The sequence below is a fragment of the Toxotes jaculatrix genome, chromosome 1 (genome assembly GCF_017976425.1).
Source record: "Toxotes jaculatrix isolate fToxJac2 chromosome 1, fToxJac2.pri, whole genome shotgun sequence".
Taxonomy (NCBI): domain Eukaryota; kingdom Metazoa; phylum Chordata; class Actinopteri; family Toxotidae; genus Toxotes; species Toxotes jaculatrix.
The window spans coordinates 19,188,987-19,215,825 of NC_054394.1; the positions used below are offsets into that span (position 1 = coordinate 19,188,987).

The 26,839-nt window shown below is 41.4% G+C and overlaps 1 protein-coding gene across 2 annotated transcripts; it reads left to right on the forward strand.

Annotated features, from left to right (window-relative positions):
- Window positions 1-332: 332 nt before the first annotated feature.
- On the forward strand, window positions 333-18,127 carry trim66 (tripartite motif containing 66). 2 transcript variants are annotated; one of them, XM_041044822.1, is made up of 19 exons: window positions 333-417; window positions 3,406-3,625; window positions 4,518-4,731; window positions 6,137-6,266; window positions 6,590-6,706; window positions 6,897-7,011; window positions 7,282-7,428; window positions 8,276-8,393; window positions 8,604-9,427; window positions 10,938-10,976; window positions 11,589-11,795; window positions 12,525-12,654; window positions 12,743-12,824; window positions 12,923-13,109; window positions 13,504-14,420; window positions 14,540-14,663; window positions 14,791-14,865; window positions 15,501-15,653; window positions 15,824-18,127. In XM_041044822.1, exons 2-19 carry the CDS (start codon window positions 3,617-3,619, stop codon window positions 16,058-16,060), a joined length of 3,825 nt encoding a protein of 1,274 aa, XP_040900756.1. In that variant the 5' UTR covers window positions 333-417; window positions 3,406-3,616; the 3' UTR covers window positions 16,061-18,127. The 2 variants fall into 2 exon arrangements, with proteins under 2 accessions (XP_040900756.1, XP_040900764.1); XM_041044830.1 differs by lacking the exon at window positions 10,938-10,976 and having other exon boundaries at window positions 334-417; window positions 15,824-18,126.
- The last annotated feature ends 8,712 nt before the right edge of the window (window positions 18,128-26,839 follow it).

Genomic DNA, 26,839 nt, shown 5'->3' on the forward strand with positions numbered 1-26,839 from the left:
ACATTTAAATGCTGATAGGGACCATTCTGCTGGATGAAAACTTACAGTTTTGATGATTTAAGTACTGATAATACTGTGCATTCCTCAGGTAAAATTTATAACGCATGATTTCTACTTTGACAATTTTCACATCGCGCTGTTGCTGTTCTTTTTATTTGGATAAAGAGACTGAATACTTCTTCCATCACAGGGCAGCAGTGATGTTACCCATGGTGCCATCCCTTTAAAGTCCCCAAAGACAGTCAAGCCTCCTCACCAAGAGTCACACTACCGCTTTGAGAAACGTCAGAAGTGTTGCATGAGAACGAGCACAAAATCTCACGATTAACTGCGAGACTTGGAATCTCCAAAATTTTGGCCGGGCCAAAGAGCGACATCCGATGGGGAGGATCGACACTCGTAGATGCTCGGGTCAAGGTAAAAAAAAAAAAAAGAAGAAAAAGAAAAAGAAAAGAAAAACTCTCTGCGGACAGACTCGTAATGCTGCACACCTGACACATGATTGACAGGCCGACAGAAGTTGAGTCGCTCGTCACACAGTCTCGTTTCCACCGGACTGTAAACAGCACTCTCACATCCTCACACACGCTCCCACTGATGTTTACCTGATAGGATGTTTTGCATGAGCGGTGCACTTCGCGGACGCAGTTGATTTTGTACACAGATACAGTTTCTGGATTCTCCGTGCACCAAACTACGCGTGTGCTGACTTTGGGTTTGCGGGCTGTTGTGGATTGCACCACGATGCCATGATAGGGGCGTAATCTCATGCGCACTTTCTAAAAAATAGTAACACTCAGTGATGCGCTGGAGGTGAGGTTGCCAATGCAGAGGCAATGGCTGTGGATGCGAGGGGGGAGGCAGTGCTCTGCGGGTTGACTGACATGCTTGTTATTAAGCGAAGACGCGTTAATAAAGTGCTGTCATTCATGAGCAGATGGGACAGGTAGAGTGTAACGTGCCAGAAGGAAATTACTGCAATTCCCAAATTCCCACAGATTAATACAGTGAGTAAAAAAACAGATTTGAGTTGGTCTATTCATACTCAACAGTAGTGTTCCCATGACCGCACTATTATTTAACAGGGATTTATCGTTTCACAGTGATGTTTGTGCTGTAACCTAACTACCGAGCCAAGAATAGAGTGACACCAGATCACAAATTGGACAGCTGTAAAAAACTCAAATGAACCTCGGTTGGTTTTATGTTTATTGTGAGGTTAAAGCTTTCTTTAACTTCAGTACAAGAGAGGGGGAAAAGTATAAAATGTGAATTTTTTTTACCAGACCTTTGGGAGAATTTCTCTCGGTTTCATGATTTGAAATTTAAAGATATTTTGTATAAAAACCATCAGCCCTTGAGTAACCAGAGAATGCAAGTCTTCTTAAGGTTGTTAAAAACTGTGAATTTTAGTCCTGCCCTCAGTTTCTTCAGTGCTACAGCTACAGCTCTAGACTTGCTGAATATTGCAATCTGGCTAACAAATTACAGCACAATGTTTCACATCAGTATAATTAATATAATTTCTATATTATTATATTGAATTAAATGACTACATGCAATTTGAAAGGGACTGCCCACAGTAACAGGCTGGAAGAGAAGTATTATTTAACTTTCTAAATATTAAATTTTGGATTTACAGATCACACATTGAGTCTCCCTGCTCTCAACTCTTTTCCAGCAACAAAAAAACTATGATAAACTTGCTGTATGATACTTGTCCAGCATCATACTGCAATTATATCCGCTGTTTGTGCATTTTTTTTGTACAGCTTAGGTGTGTTAGGTGTATAAGAACTTTAAAAAGTCATATTATGTTGGAGATGTTGGTTTGTCAAGTTATTTGGACTTCTTCTGCCCTCTAATGGCTAAAAATGTAGTAATTACACTTCAGAATAAACAGCGTGGGTCATTCTAAAGGAAGTTTTAAAATAAGAGATATCACTTGTACAAGAGAGAGGTGTCACAGCAAACAGAAAGTAAAACTGCTGCAAATCATTTTAAGTGTTTGAAAAGAGGCACATGGTGAGATCGCTTGTAGCAGTTCACGCACCATTTGATGAGAAAATGAACCTAATTGGACAAATAATTCTTAACAACCTTGTTTCTGTGTGAATCTGCAACAACTGAAGCTAGCATTTTAACCAAGGGGAACTCTCAGTGAGTTCTCCAATTATTTAAAATTTTTTAAGGATTTACTTGCATTTTATGAACATAAGGTAAGATGTTTCTGTTGATGGATATCTATGCAGAGCACAACATAAGTTATTTGAGGAGATAAACAGTAAAATGGCCTAACAACTTGAGTGGATGCAGATAATCTTGCTTTCTCTGTGATCTTGTCACCTCAGTGTTAATAGATGTTGCATAGGTGGTGCTTTCAAGTGTGAGATCACTGCACAGGTTTCTATTATTGTGACATCTCTTGAGATGGCATGTCTGTCTAGTGCTAGCTTCACTTTGCAGGACAGAGAAGCTGGCGGGAGGCTTCAGATAAATGCTGTGGAGGTGCAACGAAAGCAAGTGCGCAATCTGAACATTCTACAGAGCTGAGTGAACAAGACGCAGGGTGTACTACGACTGACTAATTGTGTTTTAAATTGGGTCTTTGAGCACACAATGGGGAATGGGATTGCTCTGAGCTCCCCACTGAAACACCCAAGGATGAGAAAGTTGTCAGATTTGTAGGTCAGGCTGCAGGGGTTGTTGTTAGGCAGAGTTGCTCACAGCTCCAGATGTGACATTGGTTTGATTCTGGGCTATATTTAATGGTGAGTGCATGTTTTAAGTTCTGATTAGTGTCATCAGTACCCTGTTCTCCAGTTCCCTTTTTCAACTTTCACATCATCATCTTTCTTTACACTTTTCTATACCCTTATTTTCCTCTTGCTGTTCATCTTCCTGACATGTGTTAAAATCTTAATTGATTTCACAGTGTTAGAGAGAACTGCTGGAGTATCCTAGTCCCATCTGGAGCCTATCAGAGCCTGACCCGGTTTCAGTGTGCTACGTTAGCGTGTTGTTCCACTGGGATCTGTCCCCTCCTCGTGCCGACAAAGGGAAGAAGGCCACAGCCGGCCCATTCTAGCCCAGCACGACACAACCAGAGCCTAGCATCACCTAATCCTGCCTCGCAGAGCCTGCTCCAAAGACCTAAAAGTTGCTTACATTACAATTTCTCCCTCCTCCCTCATTGTAGGTCACTTGGTCTTCCTTCTTCCATTTTGGAAAGGGCTTCCGGGGATATTTTGCCCTACAAAAAAATAATTATCTTATCTCCCTAATTCCCAATTATTATGAACAGGCTTATTTAAGAAAAAGGATTAGATTTTCTGTCTTTTTTTGTTGCCTGCACCAGCGAGCAGGGGATGAATTTGAATGTGACACTCCTCTCCTCTGCTGCAGTGAGGGGGTCCTACACATGGATGAACTGGGGGAGGAGGGAGCACAGTGAGGCTGTCATGTAAGCCGTCTCCTCTGGGGCCACCTCTTGGTGCGCACTGCTTCCTGCCTTAGGTAGGAGCCTCAGTGTTTCTGCTGCTGAGGCATCAGACTGCTCGCTCTCTTCTCCTCTCCCTCCCACTGAGAAGTCAACAGCTCTACTCAAAGCACTGAAATGGAGAAGGTAAGGTGTTTCTTTCACCATTGTTTCCCAATTTGATTTGCCTTCTTTTAAGACACAGCTAGAGACTTAATTCATCAGGCGATTGTTTTTTTTATTGTGCAGCAGTTTGCAATGTTGATCCTGTGATTGAACCCCTTTAGGGCTTTAGGCCTTTCTGTAAAGAGTTGGCATGCTTTCTGTGTTTGTGTTGCTCTCTTCCAACCCCAAAAGATATGTTAGATATTAGGAATACCCCTGCCATTGCCTTTGGATGAGGCACAGGGTTTTAAAACTGGATTTGGTCCCGAGGCTCTGTTCACTGTTCCTAAATTGGTAGGAAAGGTCAACTGCAGAGGATGAATTTCTCCACAGGAATTAATAAAGTACTACTTAGGTGAAAATAGCTGTACTGTGCATCATCTTGCCAGGTTATAGTTGACAGCTTTTGTGCTCTTTTATTTGTTCATGTCTGAGACAAAATGAGATGTAAACAGTTGGGGGAGTTTTATCATATTTATTTAGTAATAAAATTTTCAAAATACTTATTTTAGAAGTCTATGTATTCTAGTCTATGTATAGAGTCTATGTATTTCTTTTCTAATATTTACATATATTAAGATGTTTAAATGGTTATGGTTAAAAAATTAAATCAGTGTTTAAGTAATGATAAACAAATGGCTCTATAATACAGGTTTAGTTTTGTCTTCATGAGCTCAGTCATATTATTCTGAAAGTCTGAAGCATTTGCAAGCATGAGTACAAATAACAACTCTTGGACGTGTGACTTAGTAAGGCAGCAACACAAATATTTCTGACGTATGCCGCCTCATCTGTTTATCACATATCTGCGGGTGCATGTGTGTGTTCACTACACGTTAAACAGAAGATGTTTTTCTTTGTGTGTGTCTGTCAGAGCTGCTCCGAGTGCTCAGAGCCAACACTTGCACAGAGTCTGTGTACGCTCTGCAACAAGTGGTTATGTTACAAGTGCACAGATGTACATCAGCATCAGAGAGCCCCTGCCACTTCCCAGTACACAGACTTATACCAACAGCAGAGGCCCAGTGCCAACCAGTGTCCTGACATGCACCAGAGAGGCTCCAGTTCCCTGCCACCAACTGGACAAGGCAAGATATTTACGTATTTGAAGGCTTTGTTACATTCACTTCCTACGCCAGTATGACAGATTATTAGTGGGGCTACACAGTCTGTCTGTCTCTCTCTCTCTCTGCCATCTGAAAACCTGTTTGGGCTTCTTTGTTTTTCTTTCTGTGCTCTGTTTGTTAATCATGTCTCAGTAGGAGCTATTGCAATGAATAATGCATGCCACTGGCGATGGTTGATAATAGTTTCTGGAGATCCCTGTCTTTTATTACACCTTTCTTTAACACATGGCCCAGATTCTGAAGTGCTCACACAAATTCATCCTTGCTAATATTAGTGTGTAGCTATTTAAAGACCCATAAGTATGCCTGGCAGGTTCGTTGCCAGCTGCTTTTGCAGGACTGCTTTGCACAAGTTGTCAAATCATAACAAGCAGATCCTAAACACCTTCATTGTGATGTGGGAGTGTTACTGTTTTGCTTGTGTACTTGTGAGAAAAACTGTGTGACTGCGCTGACAGACAGGATGTGGTCAGTCAGATCGGGTTGATGCACACAGGGTGATGCTCAGCTCTCGACCACAGAGATGTGTGATGATGTGCAGGCAGCAGGGGGTTGGCTGAGGTGAGCTGGCCAGCAGAGAGCAGTAGGGCTGCATTCATTAGCTTCATCCAGCTATTGTTGGATAGATGGTCTGTGGGTTAACAGTTTTTACAGTGACCTATTTAGAAACATGTGAGAGGTGTGTTCATTGTGTGTTTTAGTATGTGTGTGTGTGTCGGTTGTTGTTTTGGTGCATCAAAGGCCAGTTGGACAGCACTGTCACCTAGATCTTTGACACCTAGCACTCTTTCACACCCACTGCAACCTCACTTTGAAACCAGTTTCCCGCAATTGTATGAACATTTACATGAATATGAACATGTAATATATGTTTTTACTGAAAAGTCCAGCAGTTAAAAATCCTAAAAAATGTTACGCTTAAATTCATTGCAAGGGTCCAGTGATCAAAAATTGTCCGTTTGTTTCTGTTTAGGCAAACCACACCCAGGAAATGAATAGTTCAGCATTCATTGAAATGTGCTTGTTCCCTTTCTTGCTGAGTGTTAGATGAGATGATTAATAACACTCAGTGTATTGTCTGTATGGTAAATATAAAGCTAGAGCCGGCAGCAAGTTAGCTTAGCTTAGCATAAAAACTGTAGACGGGGTAAACAGCTAGCCTGGCTCTGTTGGTAACAAGAGAACAAAAAACACCTTTCTTTTTCAAATAAGATTAAAATAGCTTGTTGTTTGTCTGATCATTTGATAACGTTATTGTCCGGCAGACTATACTGTAGTGGTTTGCCCTCTCCAAATATTGCTTGTCGAGTGTTGCTAATGCTCCTTGCTCTCTCCCCTCTCCCTCCTCCCTCTGTCTGTCATTTAGGCCCGGGGTCGTATCCTTGTTCCCTCCTGATGTGCCACTCTCACAGACAGGAGCCCTTGGAGCTGTTTTGTGAGTCATGTGACCTTCTGTGCTGTAGCAGCTGCCACCTGTCCTCCCACAAAAACCACAGGTCAGTCCTCTGATGCACAGCACAAGGACACTGCAGAGAATGGCTAACTGCAGGTTAAGAACTTCCTCTGAGCAACAACACTCTTTAACTGCCTTGTCACTTTTATCATCTGTGTCTGCATACACTACCCTTGGCCCGCCTAATACCTATTAAGTATTCATACGCTTTTGTTTTCTGTGATGTTACAGTACAGTAGCTGCCTCTAAGGTCACTAGCATAATGTCGTGTCCCCTGGGGAGACAAATTTAATTCTGGTGTTCTGCATGACCAAAGAATAAATTAGTGAACTTTCTATCTGGTTCTGTGATCTCTCATGTGTTCAGGGTGGTGCAGATTTGGAAGGCCCTACAGGATCAGCAGTGGCTGTTTGAGAGCCTGATGGTGCAGGTGGAAGAGAGGAGGTCTGCAGTGGAGAACAGTGCTAAACAGATAGAGGGCAGGTTGGTAAAGACTCACACAGAGCTGTCATAATCATAGTCCCAAGTCTGAGCAACAACTGCCAAAAATGGTCAAAAATTTAACAGCGTATAAGTATAGCATACTAATACATAAATTAATGTCTGAGATGCTTCTTTCTTCTTCTGCATTTGCCATTCTGAGCCATTTATTTTCTCTTTTCTGTCTTCGTAGACTTCATGGAGTAAAGATTGCACACAGGAAGGCAGAGAACCAGATTAAAATGGCAAAGATGATTATGATGAACGAGCTTAACAAACGAGCCAACCTATTAATAGAGCAACTGGAGGTAATTACTTGCTCTTTCTTTCTTTCCTTCTTATCGTTCAGCCAGCCGTGAGCCTACATGCAAAGAATCTGTAACTGCCGTGATGTAATCAGACCAGAAAGCCAGCAAACGAGAGCCCATAATAATATGTCAAAGCTGCTTAAGCCAACATCTCAGGAACTACATCTGTCAGAAAAAGAGCCACTGATATAGCCCACAGTCCAGCCAGGGTGCTCTCTGTGTGCCAGTAATTACACATAACTGCATGCATTTCTATGGGTGTCTTCACAGAAAATCTCAGAGGACTTCCAGCAGCGTCTGGAGGACCAGCTGCAGGGGGCAATAGAGATATGTGGCCAGCTGGACCACGTTCAGAAGTTCATCACCTGGGCTACGACCCACCATTGCAGAGGCCCGGTGCTCTTCAGCCGAGCTCTGGTACGCTGACAGGACAGTCAACAGATGTTCACTGTCTTATTATAACACACACACGTAGTTCTTTTAGGGATTAGTAACTGATTACTGTGAGGGAGTCGAACAATACGTTTTATGCCCGTTTTTATCTTTGAAAAAGTAAATCCTCTCACATTTATATTTAAGGGAAACTCCACCGATTATATTCAGTATGAAGGTCAGTTTACTAGTTACAGGGATTACTACTGAGCCAGAAAAAACAGTTGTGCAATGTTCTTTGTGTTACTGGAGGAGCTTTGTTACAGTAAGCCTGAAAAAATTACTGAAGTTGCATCAGCAGATTTATTTCGGCTTGGGTTTCGGAAACTACAAATTTTAAACAGAAAGCCTGTGCTGTGAACCGTGTGGAGTTTGATAGATGCAGGCATTTACCAGGCAGTAAGGGTTTAAAAAAGACAAGACAGGAGGTGTAGGATCCAGCTTTTTTGGATCTTGAACTATATGAGGAACAAAAACTCAGGATATCTTGGCCTCTTTGCTTCGATTATGACCATTATTCTGGAAATTTTCATGTGATACCTGAAACTTTATGGAAATGCAGTAGTGAATTACTTGCATAGTCTTTTAACCTGAACTCTAATCCACTGGTGCTGCTAAAAGATTGAGTATGTTTGTGTCATTTGCACTTGTGTTAATACCTGCTCGGGTTTCAAAGAAAATCCAAATTATGATCCTTTCTGTATTATCTGTGGGTGTCTTTTGAGAACACTTTTACATTTTGTTGTATTATTATTATGGAGATCAAGGAAGACAGTGTGGAAATAAATTTGTCCTGTTTTTCATACATAAAATATATATATTCTTTCTGTAGATTTCACTCCAGATGCAACAACTGCTTGAACCACCACTCCACTCAGACTCTTGGAGTCCTGTCAAGATCAGATTCAACTGGGATGCTAGTTACTGGATGAAGCAGATTTCCTCTTTAGGTAAGATGAATACTACTGAAGCAAGAAGACTATATTTCAGTTTTTTACAGAAATGTAAATGAAAGTAGGTGGAAATAAGCCCCCAATAAAAATTTTGTGTTCACGTTTACAAAACAAACCACTACCATTGTTATCAATGTTATTTTTATGCATGACATATGACATATTATTTTTGAATAGAGCTCCTGCAGTGACTGTGTTTATCTGCAGGCCAGCTGACTGTTGAAGGGGGAAACTGCGCTTACCCTCAGGGTTTGGCCTGCTCCAGCATTTTGAGGCCTCAGCCCATCACCTGCTTGGCTTTGCCATCGGTGTTTCACAGAGGACGAGAGCCAGGCTGTGGGTACCAGGCCTGCTGTGAGCCCCAGATGTGTTGCCTGCATGGCATTCCCCCTCAGCCAGATCTGCCCAGTCTGGACAAAAGCCAGCTGGAAGCCACACTTTATAACTCCAGCTGTGTTCAGCCTACCCTTATCTCTGCCTCCCTGCAACAGAACCAGCAGCTCCAGAGGTGCTGCGACACAGAGAGCTCTTCACACTGTCCTCCCCCTACATCACCTGTCCCGATCATAGGATCCATCCAGCTCAGCTGCACTCGAGGATCCACATCCCAACCACAAACTGCTGACTCCCAACTCAACTCTCTGTCTAAATCTTATCTCTCTTATCACCAACACCAGAGAGAGATTCTTCTAGACAGCCAGGCTCAGCTAAGTGCAGACCGTGGCAGGCCAGGCCCGTGCCAGGGGAAGCTGGCGATTAGCACAGCTCTGCAGCAGGAGCTTGGCCACACAGCTGTGAACAGAGATGTGATGACAGAAGAGAGCTGGGAGGACAGATGCAGAGTGGAGGAGACTTGTGGTCACACAGCAGTGGTTGAAAGCAGAGAGCTGCTGGGTGAGGAGCTGCAGCAGGACAGGAGTGAGCAGAGTCCTGTCCAGCAGCAGCGCCGTGTTTCTCCAGCAGCAGAGCTCAGAAAAGAGCAGCAGAGGACCAGATCTGCACTGACAGTCAGAGACCACAGGGATGGCAAGGTAAGAGATTAAAGTTAACTACAAAGCCTGACTGATACTGTGGGTTTCTGGCAGATGACAAATATCTCACCACAAGGTCTTCAGCCACTTTCAGCCATATCACACAATCTTCTTGAGCAGAGGGAGTTACCCAGTTGTCAAGAAATGTAAACGTTCTAATTTTTTTTTTAATGAGCCCTTTATGGACTCCGTGTTGGCTCAAAACTTGAGATCAAAAGTTCATTCTAGACCTTGGAAACAGCAGTTGCCAAAGTAATCTCACCGCAAGGTCCATTCAGTAGCTGTTCTGGAGCTCTCAGTCATGTCACGTGACAAAAATACATGAGGTGCTTGAATATAAATCTATTTATAATAAAGGATTTATTACATATTCTATACAAAAACAAAACACATTTGTCCTCACTATAAAAAATATCAGGGGACAACTTTGCATAAAGATGAAGATAAAAAGCACTGCTAACACTAATAGCAATACCAATATTGTTCTGGTTGATATCGACTTTATAATGCCAGGAAGTAAAAGCAACAGAGCTGTGAACATTAGTTGAGAATTCAACTTACTAGTTTCTGATCAACATCTTACTTGAGATCAAAGCAGGACATGTGGTTGAATTTTTTGCATCTCAGTCTTCGGTTTTTCGTTTCACACGCTGCAATGTTTCTGTGGGCTCAAACAAATTATTAACCCAACTCACAACTCATGATATGATAAACCACACTGTGCTCTTTATACACACATCTCAAAAACCACAACCTATTCGTCGGCGTCAAGTCTATTTCCTATAAAACAAGGATGTTGAAACACTTGCTTAGAGAATCACAAAGAACAAAAAGACAAAGACAACAAAGCCCAATTCAAAAATGATATGGTGAAGTGATATTGAGTCACATCACAAGCATGTAGGAAAATGTTTTACAAATCAAAAAGGGTTAATCTATATTTCTAAAATGTTGAAGTTTAAGGGAGCATCAAACTGGAGGCATTATTCAGTTTTAATGAATATCCATAAACGGGTGAAACTAAAAGGAACACTGTTTATTTTAATGCCAGAATGATCACTTCCCACAGTTGACAGCTAGACTGAAAACAGATGGTGCAACAGAAACCTGCTCCTGCTTTTATGAGGAAAGGATGATGAGAAAACAAAGAGCTGCTCTGACAATTAAAGCTGAGCTGTTCGCAGCAATGCATCCTAAAATCCAGGAGAGCACTGTTCATCATAGTCACACTTGATGCCAGAGGGTTGAGCAGCCACATAATCACCTCTTTAAAAATTGTCAAGATGCATGATTACGAGCACAAAGATGTATTATTTTTACATTTTCAAGTCACAGCATACGAAAGCGACATAAAACCACTTGGGCACAGTCATTTATGTACTTAACCTGTCATTAATGAGTCACTGAGGGAATTGTGGGAGTTTGAATCTAGCTCTGGTTTGCACTGAGATAAATTCCTGCACCCCCCATCGTTCCAGAGAGAAGGATTATAGTCTCTTTTCCTCCACAGCCTGAATCCTGCATACCTTTCCCAAGGGGCATGGATCAGGTAAGTGTTTTAATCGCATGATACTTAAGAGCACATGCTCTGTGTCATCCTGGCTTGAATATGTATGATGGCGCACTAGAAGAAGAAAAAAAGAGGAACGTGTTTTTAAAAAAAAAAGGTGTTAAATTATTTGTCAGCCCCCCTGGTTATAGTAGCTGAAGACACAGCCAAGGCATTTAAAGGAGCTTTTCAGGACACTTGAATTAGTTAAACTCTAATATAAGAGAGAGGGAGAGAGTGATTTGCAGTTCTGGCTTAATCAAAGGGCCACACTGAACCCCTGATGGTGAATTTACATATGATAATTGGTGTTGTAACCAAACCTTTCATTCTCCGTACAATAAGAGTAATATATGCAGCTGTGTGAGCCATTCTGCGTGTTTGTTGAGTTGTTTTGAATCAGTACCAGAATAAGCTCTGAGTGATGTTTTTGTTCATTTAGTGTGCGCCTGTGCATGTGCGCAAGCCCGTGTGACACTCAGGGTTGTTTCCACCACACACAACCCACTCCTTTTCTCTCCTTTCTTTTGTTAATGGCCTGAACAGGTGCATTTGCGCATGTGATCTATCTTGAAACCCTGCTCAGTTTTTGTATGTTTGTGTTTCTCACAGAGATCTACATCCCTGGAGGTGTCAGTGACAGCCCATGACTGTGTATCTGATGTGCAGAGCAGCAGGCTCAGCCCTAGTTCAGTGTGCACGAGGAGGAAGAGACGCTCCCAGAGCATCCCAGCAGAACTGGCAGCCCCATCCACCAGCCCTTATACTGAAAAGCCCACAGGATGCACTCACAGCCTAGAGGCAGGAGCTGCAAACAAGGTAACCCTGCATCAGGATATAATGTGGACATGTGGACACGCTCTGTTGTCACAATAGAAGTGATCACAGTTAAGATGTGCATTTTCCACATGTGAGTTCTGGCATTGCAAAGAAATAGCAATAACAGTACTACTGTCTCCTGTCATACACAATTACACAGATAATGAGTGTATTCTGAAACTATCTTAGAATCAGGAACAGTTTCAGTTTTTAAAACTGGCAGTAGCTGATTTTTTTTTACCACAAGTTTCATTTAGTAGCTGTTCTGGAGCTTTCCATCATGTTGCATGCAGATCATTTGGTGTAATCATAAGCTCTAGAACAATGACTATGTGGACCTCAGGTGAGTTTGTTTTCTCAACTGCTGCTTTTGAGGTTAACAAAATTTTAGCCCTGGCTTTGAGGCCAATGGCTTTAGTTACAATCCAGGTACATATTGTATTACCCGTTCAATCTTTGCAGTGTGTGTATTTTAAAGGGGAAGTCGATCAATTTTACACATCAAAGTCTTTACGGGTCTCGGGGAGTACAACTGCATATATAAAAAAGTTGTGTAAAGCCTTTTGTGGCTGCAGAGGGAGCTTTGCAAAATGTGATACATTGCCTCAGCTACAAGTTTGAATATCTAAAAAATCATTGTGGTAGAGTTTCACAAACTAATAAGACTATTTTGCCTCCATCTAGACATTTGTACAGTTTGCATTTACATGATGCTTGTTTTGTTCTCAGTATACCACTATGGATCCCAGACAGAGGAGAGCTTCAGATGGGCTGCTTTGTGTTGTCAAGGAAAGTTCGTCTAACACGTCCCCGCCCAGAGGCTACCATTCTCCTCTGCTGTCCTATAAGACAGAGCCAGGTGCTGGAATGCAATGCAATTGTTTCTTATATTCTCAAAAGAAAAAGTTTGTCTGTGAGTACTTGCTCATTGTCTTTCTCTTTTTTAGATCATTCTTTTACTTATGTAAATGAAGAGATTGATTATGAGGCCAAGGAGAAATGCAGGGTGTCAAGAAACGGACACAACAGGTGTGTAACAACTGTCAAGTCAAACATCTGTCCATGCACAGATTATTAAAAAAAAAAAGGTACAGTTTTCATCACTCATTCTCTGCTTCCCTCCAAAGTAACAGAGACGTTCAGAAGGACTCAGGAAGGCCCAGGGTTCCAGTGGTTTGTTTAGAGCGTCTAAAAATACTCGTCTCTCAGCTCCCCCCACACGGACGACAGCAGAGTGACCCTTTACCTGCCAGCACGATGGAGAAGAGCGAAGCTCTCCCACAGCAGAGAACCTGGCATGATGCAGTACCTCAAGTATGTCTCACTTCTTTTCATACACTAGAGCCTAGGGCCTCAGCAGTCAGAATATATAGAACATTTACAAAGAAAGTTGTTACTTTTTGTTTTGTTTGTAGTGATATCAATCTTCTCACCTAATGTTCAACAAAAAAGCAAACAAGGGAATTTCCCAGCATGTCAAACTATTACTTTATTTTATCCTCTTTATATTTTCACAGAAAAAGAGTTTGGTATTCTTTAATTAAAAAAAAAACATCCATGCCAAAATTTAGCTGTTTTTCTATTTCTGTGCTACTGATTTTAGTTAACATGCTGTTGAAAAAAATGTTTAATTCAGCAGAAAATATGAAAAATGTATTTAATGACATAAACTGAAAGCCTCCTCTCCTCGCCTCTGTTGTAAACATAGGGGACAGCTGGGGGTTCTGAGACCAGGAGGACCACACGTTCACTCACAGCGCCACCATATGCTACAGAAAGACAAACTCGTAATCAGTCTACCACACAGTCAACCAACAGTGAGTCTGACAGTAAAGGAAGATTCATCTCTCTTAAAGCATCCACACTGCCCTCCACAGACCCTAAATATGTGCCACAGAGTTACTCTGCACTGGATCTGGACTCTGACTCTGATCCTAGGTCAGTCTCAGAAGATGTAGTTGTTTCTCAGGCTGATCCAGACCCACAGATAGACTCTGATGTATCACCAGATTCTGACCCAAATGCACAGTCTTTATCTGAGGCTGAACTTGAATCTCTGGCTGAGGAGAAATCAGTGGCTGCGAGAGAAATGGGGCTCTGTGGTGAGACTGATATTGCAGGTGACTCAGACCCAAGTCTTGAATATGAGGCAGACCCAGAGTCAGATGCAGGAGCAGGATCAGAAGATGGCCAGGGGCTGGATGCTGATGCAGAGTCAGGCGATGCTGAAACAGAGTCTGACATTCAACCTGAATATGATCCCAGTTTTCAGGCCGACACTGATTCTAACACCATGTCCGATCAGCCTCCGGACTCTCATGGCTCCGTGGAGTCTGAGCTTGACATTTATTCTGAACCTGAACTGACAACTGATGACCCACAACCACTTCGCTCTGACCTGGAAGAGGAGGCCGATGCTGTACCTGGTCAGAGGCCACTTCTGATCGCAAACCCTGTACCTCAGAGGGGGACAGGGGAAGTCCAGCCTGAACAGGACAATGCAGAGATGGAGAGTGAGGACTTCTGCGCGGTGTGTCTGATCGGAGGAGACCTGCTGTGCTGTGACCGCTGTCCAAAAGTCTATCATCTGTCTTGCCATATCCCGTCTCTGCTTAGCTTCCCCTCGTAAGTGTCTTATACTGTAACCTAAAATTTGTACATTTAACATTATTCTCTCACCTCCTATCAGACTTGTTATTTAGCGCTGTTATAGTTAACCTGATGCTGTTTCTTATCCTGTTCAGAGGTGACTGGGTGTGCAGCCTGTGCAGAGATGTCATGCAGCCAGAGGTTGAATATGACTGTGAGAATGAAAGAGCATCTGGAGAAGACAGATTGGCTCACGGACTGTCTGCATTAGACCAGAGAGTAGGTCATTTCATTAGCTGCATTGATAATTAAAATGAGCAGTGGACTTGTTTGGTGATTTCGGCAAGCGTGCTCTTTTTCATGCATTCATAACAATTTTGTTTCATGTTTGGTCGACTGTTTGTAGAAATGTGAGCGGCTGACTCTTCTGATCCTCAGTAACATCCTGAGTGCTCCCTTCCATGAGCCCGTCAGTCCACTCGTGAGTGTTCCCACCTTTCTTACAGTCCAGTAACAGTGAAGGCCAGCTCATTTTCACAGTAGTTTTCCTTATGTTTAGAGGTACATGAACACACTTTGACTTCTCCTTTATTTGTGAGGGTCTGGGGGCTTAAATGTACCCTCCGGGGTTCTTTTATGAACAAAGTTGTGTTTAGTTCTCTCGCCAGAACACATTGAGTGTATTTTTGAGGCCTGACAAATGTGCTGAGTGCATTTCCTTCCTCATAAGACATTTAAAAAGCTGAATTTTAAAATAGTTTGAGGCATGCATTGTTTCTATACATGTTTACAGGAGTTAGCAGGTTTCTTACTCTCTGCTTGTGCTTGTGCTTCACAACATTTCTTAGTGCGTTACTACCACCAACTGTGGATCAGCTGAAACTGTTGGCAGATATGAGGAAATCATAGGAAAGAACTAGGGTTGCCTGATTTAGATTTAGATTTAGATTCTGTTCCAAGCAAGTGCCATTTATATAGTTGGAGGCACATTTGCCACAGTGACACATAATGCAATCTATGGAACGTTTATTTGTTGCATTTTGAAAGGGAAAGAGCTTGGCTGGGTGGCTGGGTGGATAATATAAAAGTCTTAAATGTCACTGCTTTTTCGTGCAGGCGCGCCATTACTACCAGATCATCAAGAGGCCAATGGACCTGTCTGTAATCAGAGCCAAACTCAATAAGAGGAATACTCGATATTATAACTCACCGGATCAGTTTGTTGCTGATATGTATCTCATGTTCCACAACTGTGCAAAGTTCAATTATGTAAGTTAAAAACTTGTATTGTGTATTGGTGTATTCAATGTAGTTTGTCTCATAATTATAATTATTATCATAACCTCAATTAATCCAAGTTTAAATTATAAATACAGTCATCATCAGTCAGTACTTCACTAGCATCTGAATGTAATTGCTCTTTCTCTCTCTGACCACAGCCTGACTCTGAGGTGGCCCAAGCAGGCCGCAGCCTCGAGGCATTCTTCACTTCCAAGCTGAAAGAAGTTTTCCCAGACAGAGTTTTCCCTGCAGCAGAGGCAGACTCTGACAGTGATGAGTATGATGAGGCCTACAGAACCGCAGAGAGTGGTTTCCCCTGGCCAGAGAGGAGGGAGCAGTGCCACAGGAAGAGGAAGAGGAGACACTCTCTCAAGTCGAGGAGGCATCACTTCTAACCAGAGGTGAATGGAGAGCAGCCATGGACACAAATATGCCATATTTGTGTGTAATTATACTGTTTATATTGTGCAGCTTGTGGTGCTGTAACAGTGTCTCCATTCTGTAACCTGAAAGCATCCCTCTCTGGGGTTTGCAGTAATATCACATTGCTGCCACCTGATGGCAGCTCAACATACTGAAAGAATAATAGATTTGAGTAAATTTTTTTAAGAGTTCAACTGATCAGAGGAGCAGAGAGTGTAAAAAAAGCAATCAAAAAAAGTTTAGGTTACTAATTATATGCTATACATTTGGAACCATATCTTTTTGGAGAAAGCCAAACAGTTTGTTGAGTTGCTTCTGCTTAAAACAAGCTATATACGTGAGGTGATGCTGCACTGAAAATTACTTACTGTGTTTACAATTAGATCTCCTAAAATCAGACACCTTACGTTATATGCTATGTATATTGTACAAAAAGGATGCTGTAGTTGGATGTTCATTAATCTCACTTTGCATCTTTACTAAGTGGTACTTTTTTTAGGTGAACCTAGGCCTCATTATACACATCATTATGAAACTTTGATATTAGTAAATTCTGTATTTACCATATTCGTAAATGTTCAACATATTTATACATGTGCAACTGTACAGAACTTTATTTTACTATATTTGTCATTTTAATTATTAAATTATTGCAGGCAATTATCATAGGTGTCTCAGTAGCTTTTTTTGAAAAGCAGCAGTGTCACTTCCATTGAGTTTGTCTCTTTGACCAGAGCGATACAGAGTGTGAGGGACTGAGGGCACTATAACTGGAACTTAGCAGGGAATATGTATTTTCATGTTTGTTAGAGGATTTAATATCTAGATCAAGGCATCCAAGGAAATTTTAATTTTGCATTTCACCAGAAATTAAGTTTGTGGATACATTATGTATTATTTCTGTTCTGCTTGTGTTTCAGCAAAGTGTTGTACTCTATTATCTAAATATCTCAGGCTGAATAAGAGAGTAAGGAACTGATATCATTCACAGTCCTTGCTTTGTAGAGCCACACTGTTGAGAGGAAATACGTAATTTTATAATCCGCACTGTTGTAGCTCATTTCCTGTTTTTAAATATACTTTACTTGCTTCCTGCTGCTTAAGGTAGACTTTACTTGACTTTTACAGTAATTAATGCACAAATAATTGTCTGTATCGTCTTTGATCATTCCCAAGACTGGTGAGTATACAGTATTCCTGTATGTAATGTTACTACCTTTTAAATCAGTAGATGTAATATTTCTTATTGTATGAGGGAAAATGGATAAACTATTGTTACTGTCACTGTTTCATGAGAAACAGTTTCTGGTTTCTGGTTGATTTTTTTTTTTACTGTAACAGTCAACAGTAAATGCACTTAAATCAATATCAATAAAATGTATTCAAGACAAAATTTTAAAAATTATTTCCCATCTGCCATTAATAATCACTGTAGGTTATAGGACGAACGAAAGGAAGAGAAAACTGTTTTGTTAGCATAGGTTTACTATAAATGTTCATCTACTGTATGAAACCAGCACTCAGTATGTACTGCAGCCATTTATAGTTGGACTACATACTCATTTCTGTATAGTTTGAACTCTTTCAGCTTCTTTCCTAAAAGCTACACTAGCAAACGTACACATCCTTTAAAATAAAGTTCAAACAAATTTCTCAGCAATTTATTTCACCTTTATTTACTTTGGAAGGTGGTGTATCTTCAGTAGTTCAAATATTATGATAAATGTGACATTTCATTCTAAATTAATTTCAGCACTATAAGAGGTACTCAAATCCTTTTATTTGGATGTTTGGGGGATCATGAATAATACATGATTTTTGGCTCCCTGTGAAAACATCTTCTGAGGTTCATCTTCTACTTTAATTTCATTGTGTCGTCTCTGATTAAACTCAATGATGACAAACCGAGGGTTTGTGCACATTTCATAGCAAATAGGGCACAAGTTGCATGCATAATGTCTTTTTGAATACTGCTAAATAAACACATGTAGTAAATAACAGCAAATCAATATCCCTGCATCATTCCTCCTAAAATGAAGACGATCATTTGAAGGACGATGACAGAGGTATTGATGAAACAGAAAGCTAAATTGTACTTGAACAAAGATTTAGGAGGTATTTTAGTATGACTTTTAGAAAGACCACTGAAAGACACTGAACTAAAAATGAGGACTCACATGTAGATCCATGCTTTCATTTGTGGAAGTTTTTTTTTTTTTACCCACGATTGCCAGAGGTTTGATGTGAAAGCCATCAGTCTGAGGGGTAGTGCCTCCTAGAAGACCAAATAAAATAAATAAAAATAAAAATAAAATTTTGGCAAATTTTAATTCTTTTTACCCAGGAGATACTGTTGACCCCTGCCTCACATCACAAGAAACTGTGGACAATAGGTTTAGAAAATCAGTATAATATGTTTAATTGCATGTAAAACAATATTGGGATTGTGTCAGATTCAAGGGGAACAGTTCAGGAGTGTTTGCAATGGTAGAAGATTTGCTGGAATTTACAATAGATTTTGTATGTCTGGATATGTTTTAGATTTAATCACACAATAGAGGGAGGGATGTGTCTTAATAGATAAACTGATTTCTGGAGAAAGGACAGCTTCTAAGACAAGTCCCTGGTGGTGTATTAAAGTGTTATTGTTGTTGAACTGAAATAACAAGAACCCCTCAGTAGAGATGTTGTCCAAGTTGGAGTTTGACACCAGTTCAGTGTTGTAATGTGATGTAAAAACACTTTCTGTTCAATTAGGGACAAGGATAAAATGTTATCTCCACTGTCATTACACTGCTGTTTTTTTGGGGTTTTAAAGATCACATTTTAAAGAACACAGAGCAATGAGACACAGGTGTTAAGGTGTACAATGTGGCCATCTTGGGGCATCTTGCTATGTTTTTTTCCTGAATAAGGTTTGTGACCTTTTGTTAGTAGATTTGGAGTAAAACATTGCATGATATCAATAAGACACTTCTGTGACCTTTCGTGAACAATGAAATGGGCAGACAGAAAAGTGCTGAGAGAAAAATAAGAGCTGACCAGTGAAGCAGTCTGTGAAATGCAAGTTTGGAGTATCTTTGCAGCTGTGAGTGGAACAGAGGGGAAGCTGAATTTTGTGCCTCCCTGAGGTCAGGTGCATTTAAAGCCTGTGGCATCTTATCATCTATTTATATCCTGTACCTTAGATTCTGAAACTGTGACATGTTTGTGGTTTCATTAGCTCATAGGCATCCCAACACCATGACTAACCTTTCTAAGGTCACTGTTTTTCTCGAGTAACAGTAAACGTCAGCACTCACATGTTTTCTTGAAAGTCATGTATGATCAATGTTTCACATTGACTTTCGTGCCGCTTTTGTTTAGGAGGGCTGATCCTTTAATATTATCTCTCTATTTATCTACTTATGTATTTATTATGTTTTTATGCAATTTACACTGCAAAACGTCACTCAGTGATGACAGTGGATAACAGATGATTTTGAAGTGAATTTTTCTCATGGCACACAATATAACAGTAGGACATTTATGTATAATACCCAACATGTATAATATATGCTGTTTTACAGGATAATTAATTTTTTTCTCTAAGAATGTGACTTCTTCTTAACACCTATGTCTAAAAACCTGTCTGCATTGTCCGTATTGTGCTGATCAACCTTTTTGCCACTCTACTTGGAAAACATCTCCAGTTGGCTGAGAAAGGGCAGAGACTTTGCATGTTTTCAGCTCTCACAGGGGAGACGTGTGGTGGTGAAGCAGCTCTTCCAAACACTCTGTAATCTGTAGAGTGGTAGGTAGTGTTCAGAAGACAGAGGAGAGGAAAGGAGTTTTAACAGCTCATTTCCTACTTATGTCGCCATGAATGACATCAAGTTGGCTCTGCTAGGGAGCGAGGGTGCTGGTAAAACAGGTGAGCACAAGAGATACTGATACTGTTACTATTGTAAAGACTGACCTGATGTCCTGTGCTGTATTGTTGATCTTTCTTTTTGGTTTGTACATTTTGCCTGGAAGAGAGTACATTGTGAACTCTGTGAAAGTGTGTCTGTTTATGTAATATAACTGATATACAGCCCATTATAGAATAAAATAATTTAAGTTTATATTAAACAAAAAACAGTGGTAATGGTAGAGCATAATATTGATAGAATTATGTTGTTCCAAATCACCACACTGAAAAGAGTAAAATTGCTAGTTTTGACTTATAGCTAACCAATTTTGGTTTCCAGTGAAATAAGTGATTTCAACATGTTTGTGCCCCCTACTTCTAAATGGAGGATTCCCGACCTTTAGATGAGAGGAAATTACATGACATGTCAGTGGGCCCTGCAACACCAGGGGAAATACTGGACACTGGTATTTGGGAAACAATAAGCAACGCTCCACCAGTGCTAAGATGTTTTGTTTATTTGTGAAAAGTCCTTTCTTTTATGTAAGACCAGGCAACAAAGTTTCACTGCAACACCATTTAACAAACATGGCAATTCATGCCCATATTAAAAGTATATCAATAAATTAAATACACATCATGAAAAAGACACATTTTGATGAAGTCTCTGAACAATGCCAAATTTGAAATGTCTAGGATTTATGTAATACAGTGATTACGTAAGTATCTTGAATGTACCTCCAACACTGACTCCCTCTTTCTTACTCTCAAATTCGTGTTACAGCACTTCTTGTGAGATTCCTGACAAAACGTTTTATTGGAGAGTATGCTTCCAGTGCCAGTACGTAAATATACTTGATAAACCAGTAATTTTATTATATCATAGCATGTATGGCTCTCAGGGGTTTTCCACACTGTTTCTTTTGGCCTCACACTAATTACATTATATCAACTTAAGGCGACTCAACAAAACCTCCTCTGAAGTCCGTTTCATAAGGGCTTGAAATCAATGACGTGCACATTTTAGCATTCCTCAGTGTTTATCGCATAGGCTGGATGACTGTAATAGAATTACAGTTTGCAGAAGGGTATAACATTTCAAACCTTTTCACTTCTGGCCTAAATTAATTAGCTCGTTTGCCCCCTCTGAGCAATCATGCACCACAGTAATTATGGAAATAATTGTTCCATGGTTTTACTAAACTGGCACCACGCTGTGTTCATTGCATCTCTGTAAGAAAGCTTTGTGCGTTTTCATTCACCGTGTTTAACTCTTCACTTGTGTTAATGCTCAGCAGTTAACTTCTTATTCATAACATATGTTACAATATATATTTGACAAGATATGCCAAAAAAAGTCATATTTTACTAAGACCCCAAAATGTCATAAAACACGTCATGGGGGGGGTAAGGTGTCAAAATATGCCAAAAAAGTCATATTTTAGTAAGACCTCAAAATGTCATAAAACATGTCATAGGGCCGTAAGGCGTCAAAATATGCCAAAAAAGTCATAATTTTGTAAGACCTCAAAATGTCATAAAACAGTCATTTTTTAAAACTGCATCAAAATGTCATAAAAATGGTCATAGTATAGTAAAGCGTCAAAATGAGCCAAAAAAAGGCATTTTTTAAAACGGCCTCAAAATGTCATAAAAATGGCCATAGTATAGTAAGGCGTCAAAATCGGCCAAAAAAAGTCAAATTTTTTGTTAGCCTCAAAATGTCATAAAAATGGTCATAGTATAGTAAGGCGTCAAAATCGGTCAAATAAAGTCACATTTTTTTTTTGCCTCAAAATGTCATAAAAATGGTTGTAGTATAGTAAGGTGTCAAAATCGGCCAAAAAGCTTGGCAAAAAGTACCACAAAAAGGGGGGTCCAAACCACTCCTGAGGCCCCGAAACGCGCTCCTAGACACTTTCTGGGGGAACACTTTTGGCCTCTCACACTTAGGCCCAGGACACTCTTAGCAACCCGAAACACCAACTTCAGCTTGACAAAAAGTACCACAAAAAGGGGGGTCCAAACCACTCCTGAGGCCCCGAAACGCGCTCCTAGACACTTTCTGGGGGAACACTTTTGGCTTCTCACACTGGAAAATTTTCACTCTCCCAACTCACTTATATGGGGGAACTTCAAATGCTCATAACTCTGGAACCTTATGTGCTAGACACTCAAGGGTGGTACCGTTGGACTCGGGGTACACACAAATGGGGGGGTAGGACAAAGTCGCATGTCTCTATCTTGCTCCCCTGAGGATCGGTGAAAAATGTCACATCCTCAAAATGTCATAAAAATGGTCATAGTATAGTAAGGCGTCAAAATTGGCCAAAAAAAGTCAAAATTTTTTTTGGCCTCAAAATGTCATAAAAATGGTCATAGTATAGTAAGGCGTCAAAATCGGCCAAAAAAAGTCAATTTTTTTTTTGGCCTCAAAATGTCATAAAAATGGTCATAGTATAGTAAGGCGTCAAAATCGGTCAAAAAAAGTCAAAATTTTTTTTGGCCTCAAATTGTCATAAAAATGGTCATAGTATAGTAAGGCGTCAAAATCGGCCAAAGAAAGTCAAATTTTTTTTTAGTCTCAAAATGTCAAAAAAATGGTCATAGTATAGTAAGGCGTCAAAATCGGCCAAAAAAAGTCAAATTTTTTTTTAGTCTCAAAATGTCAAAAAAATGGTCATAGTATAGTAAGGCGTCAAAATCGGTCAAAAAAAGTCAAAATTTTTTTTGGCCTCAAAATGTCATAAAAATGGTCATAGTATAGTAAGGCGTTAAAATTGGCCAAAAAAGTCATTTTTCAGAACGGCCTCAAAATGCTTAAAACTCCAAGCCCTGTACACTCTTAGCAACCCTAAACACCAACTTCAGCTTGACAAAAAGTACCTCAAAAAGGGGGGTCCAAACCACTCCTGAGGCCCCGAAACGCGCTCCTAGACACTTTCTGGGGGAACACTTTTGGCCTCTCACACTTAGGCCTCTGAGCCCTGTACACTCTTAACCACCCGAAACACCAACTTCAACTTGACAAAAAGTACCACAAAAAGAGGGGTCCAAACCACTCCTGAGGCCCCGAAACGCGCTCCTCGACACTTTCTGGGGGAACACTTTTGGCCTCTCACACTTAGGCCTGTGAGCCCTGTACACTCTTAACCACCCGAAACACCAACTTCAACTTGACAAAAAGTACCACAAAAAGGGGGGTCCAGACCACTCCTGAGGCCCTGAAACGCGCTCCTAGACACTTTCTGGGGGAACACTTCTGGCCTCTCACACTTAGGCCTGTGAGCCCTGTACACTCTTAGCAACCCTAAACACCAACTTCAGCTTGACAAAAAGTACCTCAAAAAGGGGGGTCCAAACCACTCCTGAGGCCCCGAAACGCGCTCCTAGACACTTTCTGGGGGAACACTTTTGGCCTCTCACACTTAGGCCTGTGAGCCCTGTACACTCTTTACCACCCGAAACACCAACTTCAACTTGACAAAAAGTACCACAAAAAGGGGGGTCCAAACCACTCCTTAGGCTCTGAAACGTGCTCCTAAACACTTTCTGGGGGAACACTTTTGGCTTCTCACACTTTGGAAAATTTGCACTCTCCCAACTCACTTATATGGGGGAACTTCAAATGCTCCTAACTCCGGAACCTTATGTGCTAGACACTCAAGGGTGGTACCGTTGGACTCGGGGTACACACAAATGGGGGGGTAGGACAAAGTCGCATGTCTCTATCTTGCTCCCCTGAGGATCGGTGAAAAATGTCACATCCTCAAAATGTCATAAAAATGGTCATAGTATAGTAAGGCGTCAAAATCGGCCAAAAAAAGTCAATTTTTTTTTTGGCCTCAAAATGTCATAAAAATGGTCATAGTATAGTAAGGCGTCAAAATCGGTCAAAAAAAGTCAAAAATTTTTTTGGCCTCAAATTGTCATAAAAATGGTCATAGTATAGTAAGGCGTCAAAATCGGCCAAAGAAAGTCAAAATTTTTTTGGTACTCAAAATGTCATAAAAATGGTCATAGTATAGTAAGGCGTCAAAATCGGCCAAAAAAAGTCAAATTTTTTTTGGGCCTCAAAATGTCAAAAAAATGGTCATAGTATAGTAAGGCGTCAAAATCGGTCAAAAAAAGTCAAAATTTTTTTTGGCCTCAAAATGTCATAAAAATGGTCATAGTATAGTAAGGCGTTAAAATTGGCCAAAAAAGTCATTTTTCAGAACGGCCTCAAAATGGTTAAAACTCCAAGCCCTGTACACTCTTAGCAACCCTAAACACCAACTTCAGCTTGACAAAAAGTACCACAAAAAGGGGGGTCCAAACCACTCCTGAGGCCCCGAAACGCGCTCCTAGACACTTTCTGGGGGAACACTTTTGGCCTCTCACACTTAGGCCTGTGAGCCCTGTACACGCTTTACCACCCGAAACACCAACTTCAACTTGACAAAAAGTACCACAAAAAGGGGGGTCCAAACCACTCCTGAGGCCCCGAAACGCGCTCCTAGACACTTTCTGGGGGAACACTTTTGGCCTCTCACACTTAGGCCTGTGAGCCCTGTACACTCTTTACCACCCGAAACACCAACTTCAACTTGACAAAAAGTACCACATAAAGGGGGGTCCAAACCACTCCTGAGGCCCCGAAACGCGCTCCTAGACACTTTCTGGGGGAACACTTTTGGCCTCTCACACTTAGGCCTCTGAGCCCTGCACAACCCCCCGAAACACCAACTTCAGCTTGACAAAAAGTACCACAAAAAGGGGGGTCCAAACCACTCCTGAGGCCCCGAAACGCGCTCCTAGACACTTTCTGGGGGAACACTTTTGGCCTCTCACACTTAGGCCTGTGAGCCCTGTACACTCTTAACCACCCGAAACACCAACTTCAACTTGACAAAAAGTACCACAAAAAGGGGGGTCCAAACCACTCCTGAGGCCCCGAAACGCGCTCCTAGACACTTTCTGGGGGAACACTTTTGGCCTCTCACACTTAGGCCTGTGAGCCCTGTACACTCTTAACCACCCTAAACACCAACTTCAGCTTGACAAAAAGTACCACAAAAGGGGGGTCCAAACCACTCCTTAGGCTCTGAAACGTGCTCCTACACACTTTCTGGGGGAACACTTTTGGCTTTTCACACTTTGGAAAATTTGCACTCTCCCAACTCACTTATATGGGGGAACTTCAAATGCTCATAACTCCGGAACCTTATGTGCTAGACACTCAAGGGTGGTACCGTTGGACTCGGGGTACACACAAATGGGGGGGTAGGACAAAGTCGCATGTCTCTATCTTGCTCCCCTGAGGATCGGTGAAAAATGTCACATCCTCAAAATGTCATAAAAATGGTCATAGTATAGTAAGGCGTCAAAATTGGCCAAAAAGAGTCAAAATTTTTTTTGGCCTTAAAATGTCATAAAAATGGTCATAGTATAGTAAGGCGTTAAAATTGGCCAAAAAAGTCATTTTTCAGAACGGCCTCAAAATGCTTAAAACTCCAAGCCCTGTACACTCTTAACCACCCGAAACACCAACTTCAACTTGACAAAAAGTACCACAAAAAGGGGGGTCCAAACCACTCCTGAGGCCCCGAAACGCGCTCCTAGACACTTTCTGGGGGAACACTTTTGGCCTCTCACACTTAGGCCTCTGAGCCCTGTACACTCTTAACCACCCTAAACACCAACTTCAGCTTGACAAAAAGTACCACAAAAGGGGGGTCCAAACCACTCCTTAGGCTCTGAAACGTGCTCCTACACACTTTCTGGGGGAACACTTTTGGCTTTTCACACTTTGGAAAATTTGCACTCTCCCAACTCACTTATATGGGGGAACTTCAAATGCTCATAACTCCGGAACCTTATGTGCTAGACACTCAAGGGTGGTACCGTTGGACTCGGGGTACACACAAATGGGAGGGTAGGACAAAGTCGCATGTCTCTATCTTGCTCCCCTGAGGATCGGTGAAAAATGTCACATCCTCAAAATGTCATAAAAATGGTCATAGTATAGTAAGGCGTCAAAATTGGCCAAAAAAAGTCAAAATTTTTTTTGGCCTCAAAATGTCATAAAAATGGTCATAGTATAGTAAGGCGTTAAAATTGGCCAAAAAAGTCATTTTTCAGAACGGCCTCAAAATGCTTAAAACTCCAAGCCCTGTACACTCTTAACCACCCGAAACACCAACTTCAACTTGACAAAAAGTACCACAAAAAGGGGGGTCCAAACCACTCCTGAGGCCCCGAAACGCGCTCCTAGACACTTTCTGGGGGAACACTTTTGGCCTCTCACACTTGGCCTGTGAGCCCTGTACACTCTTAACCACCCGAAACACCAACTTCAACTTGACAAAAAGTACCACAAAAAGGGGGGTCCAAACCACTCCTGAGGCCCCGAAACGCGCTCCTAGACACTTTCTGGGGGAACACTTTTGGCCTCTCACACTTAGGCCTCTGAGCCCTGTACAACCCCCCGAAACATCAACTTCAGCTTGACAAAAAGTACCACAAAAAGGGGGGTCCAAACCACTCCTGAGGCCCCGAAACGCGCTCCTAGACACTTTCTGGGGGAACACTTTTGGCCTCTCACACTTAGGTCTCTGAGCCCTGTACACTCTTAACCACCCGAAACACCAACTTCAACTTGACAAAAAGTACCACAAAAAGGGGGGTCCAAACCACTCCTGAGGCCCCGAAACGCGCTCCTAGACACTTTCTGGGGGAACACTTTTGGCCTCTCACACTTAGGCCTGTGAGCCCTGTACATTCTTAACGACCCGAAACACCAACTTCAGCTTGACAAAAAGTACCACAAAAAGGGGGGTCCAAACCACTCCTTAGGCTCTGAAACGTGCTCCTAAAC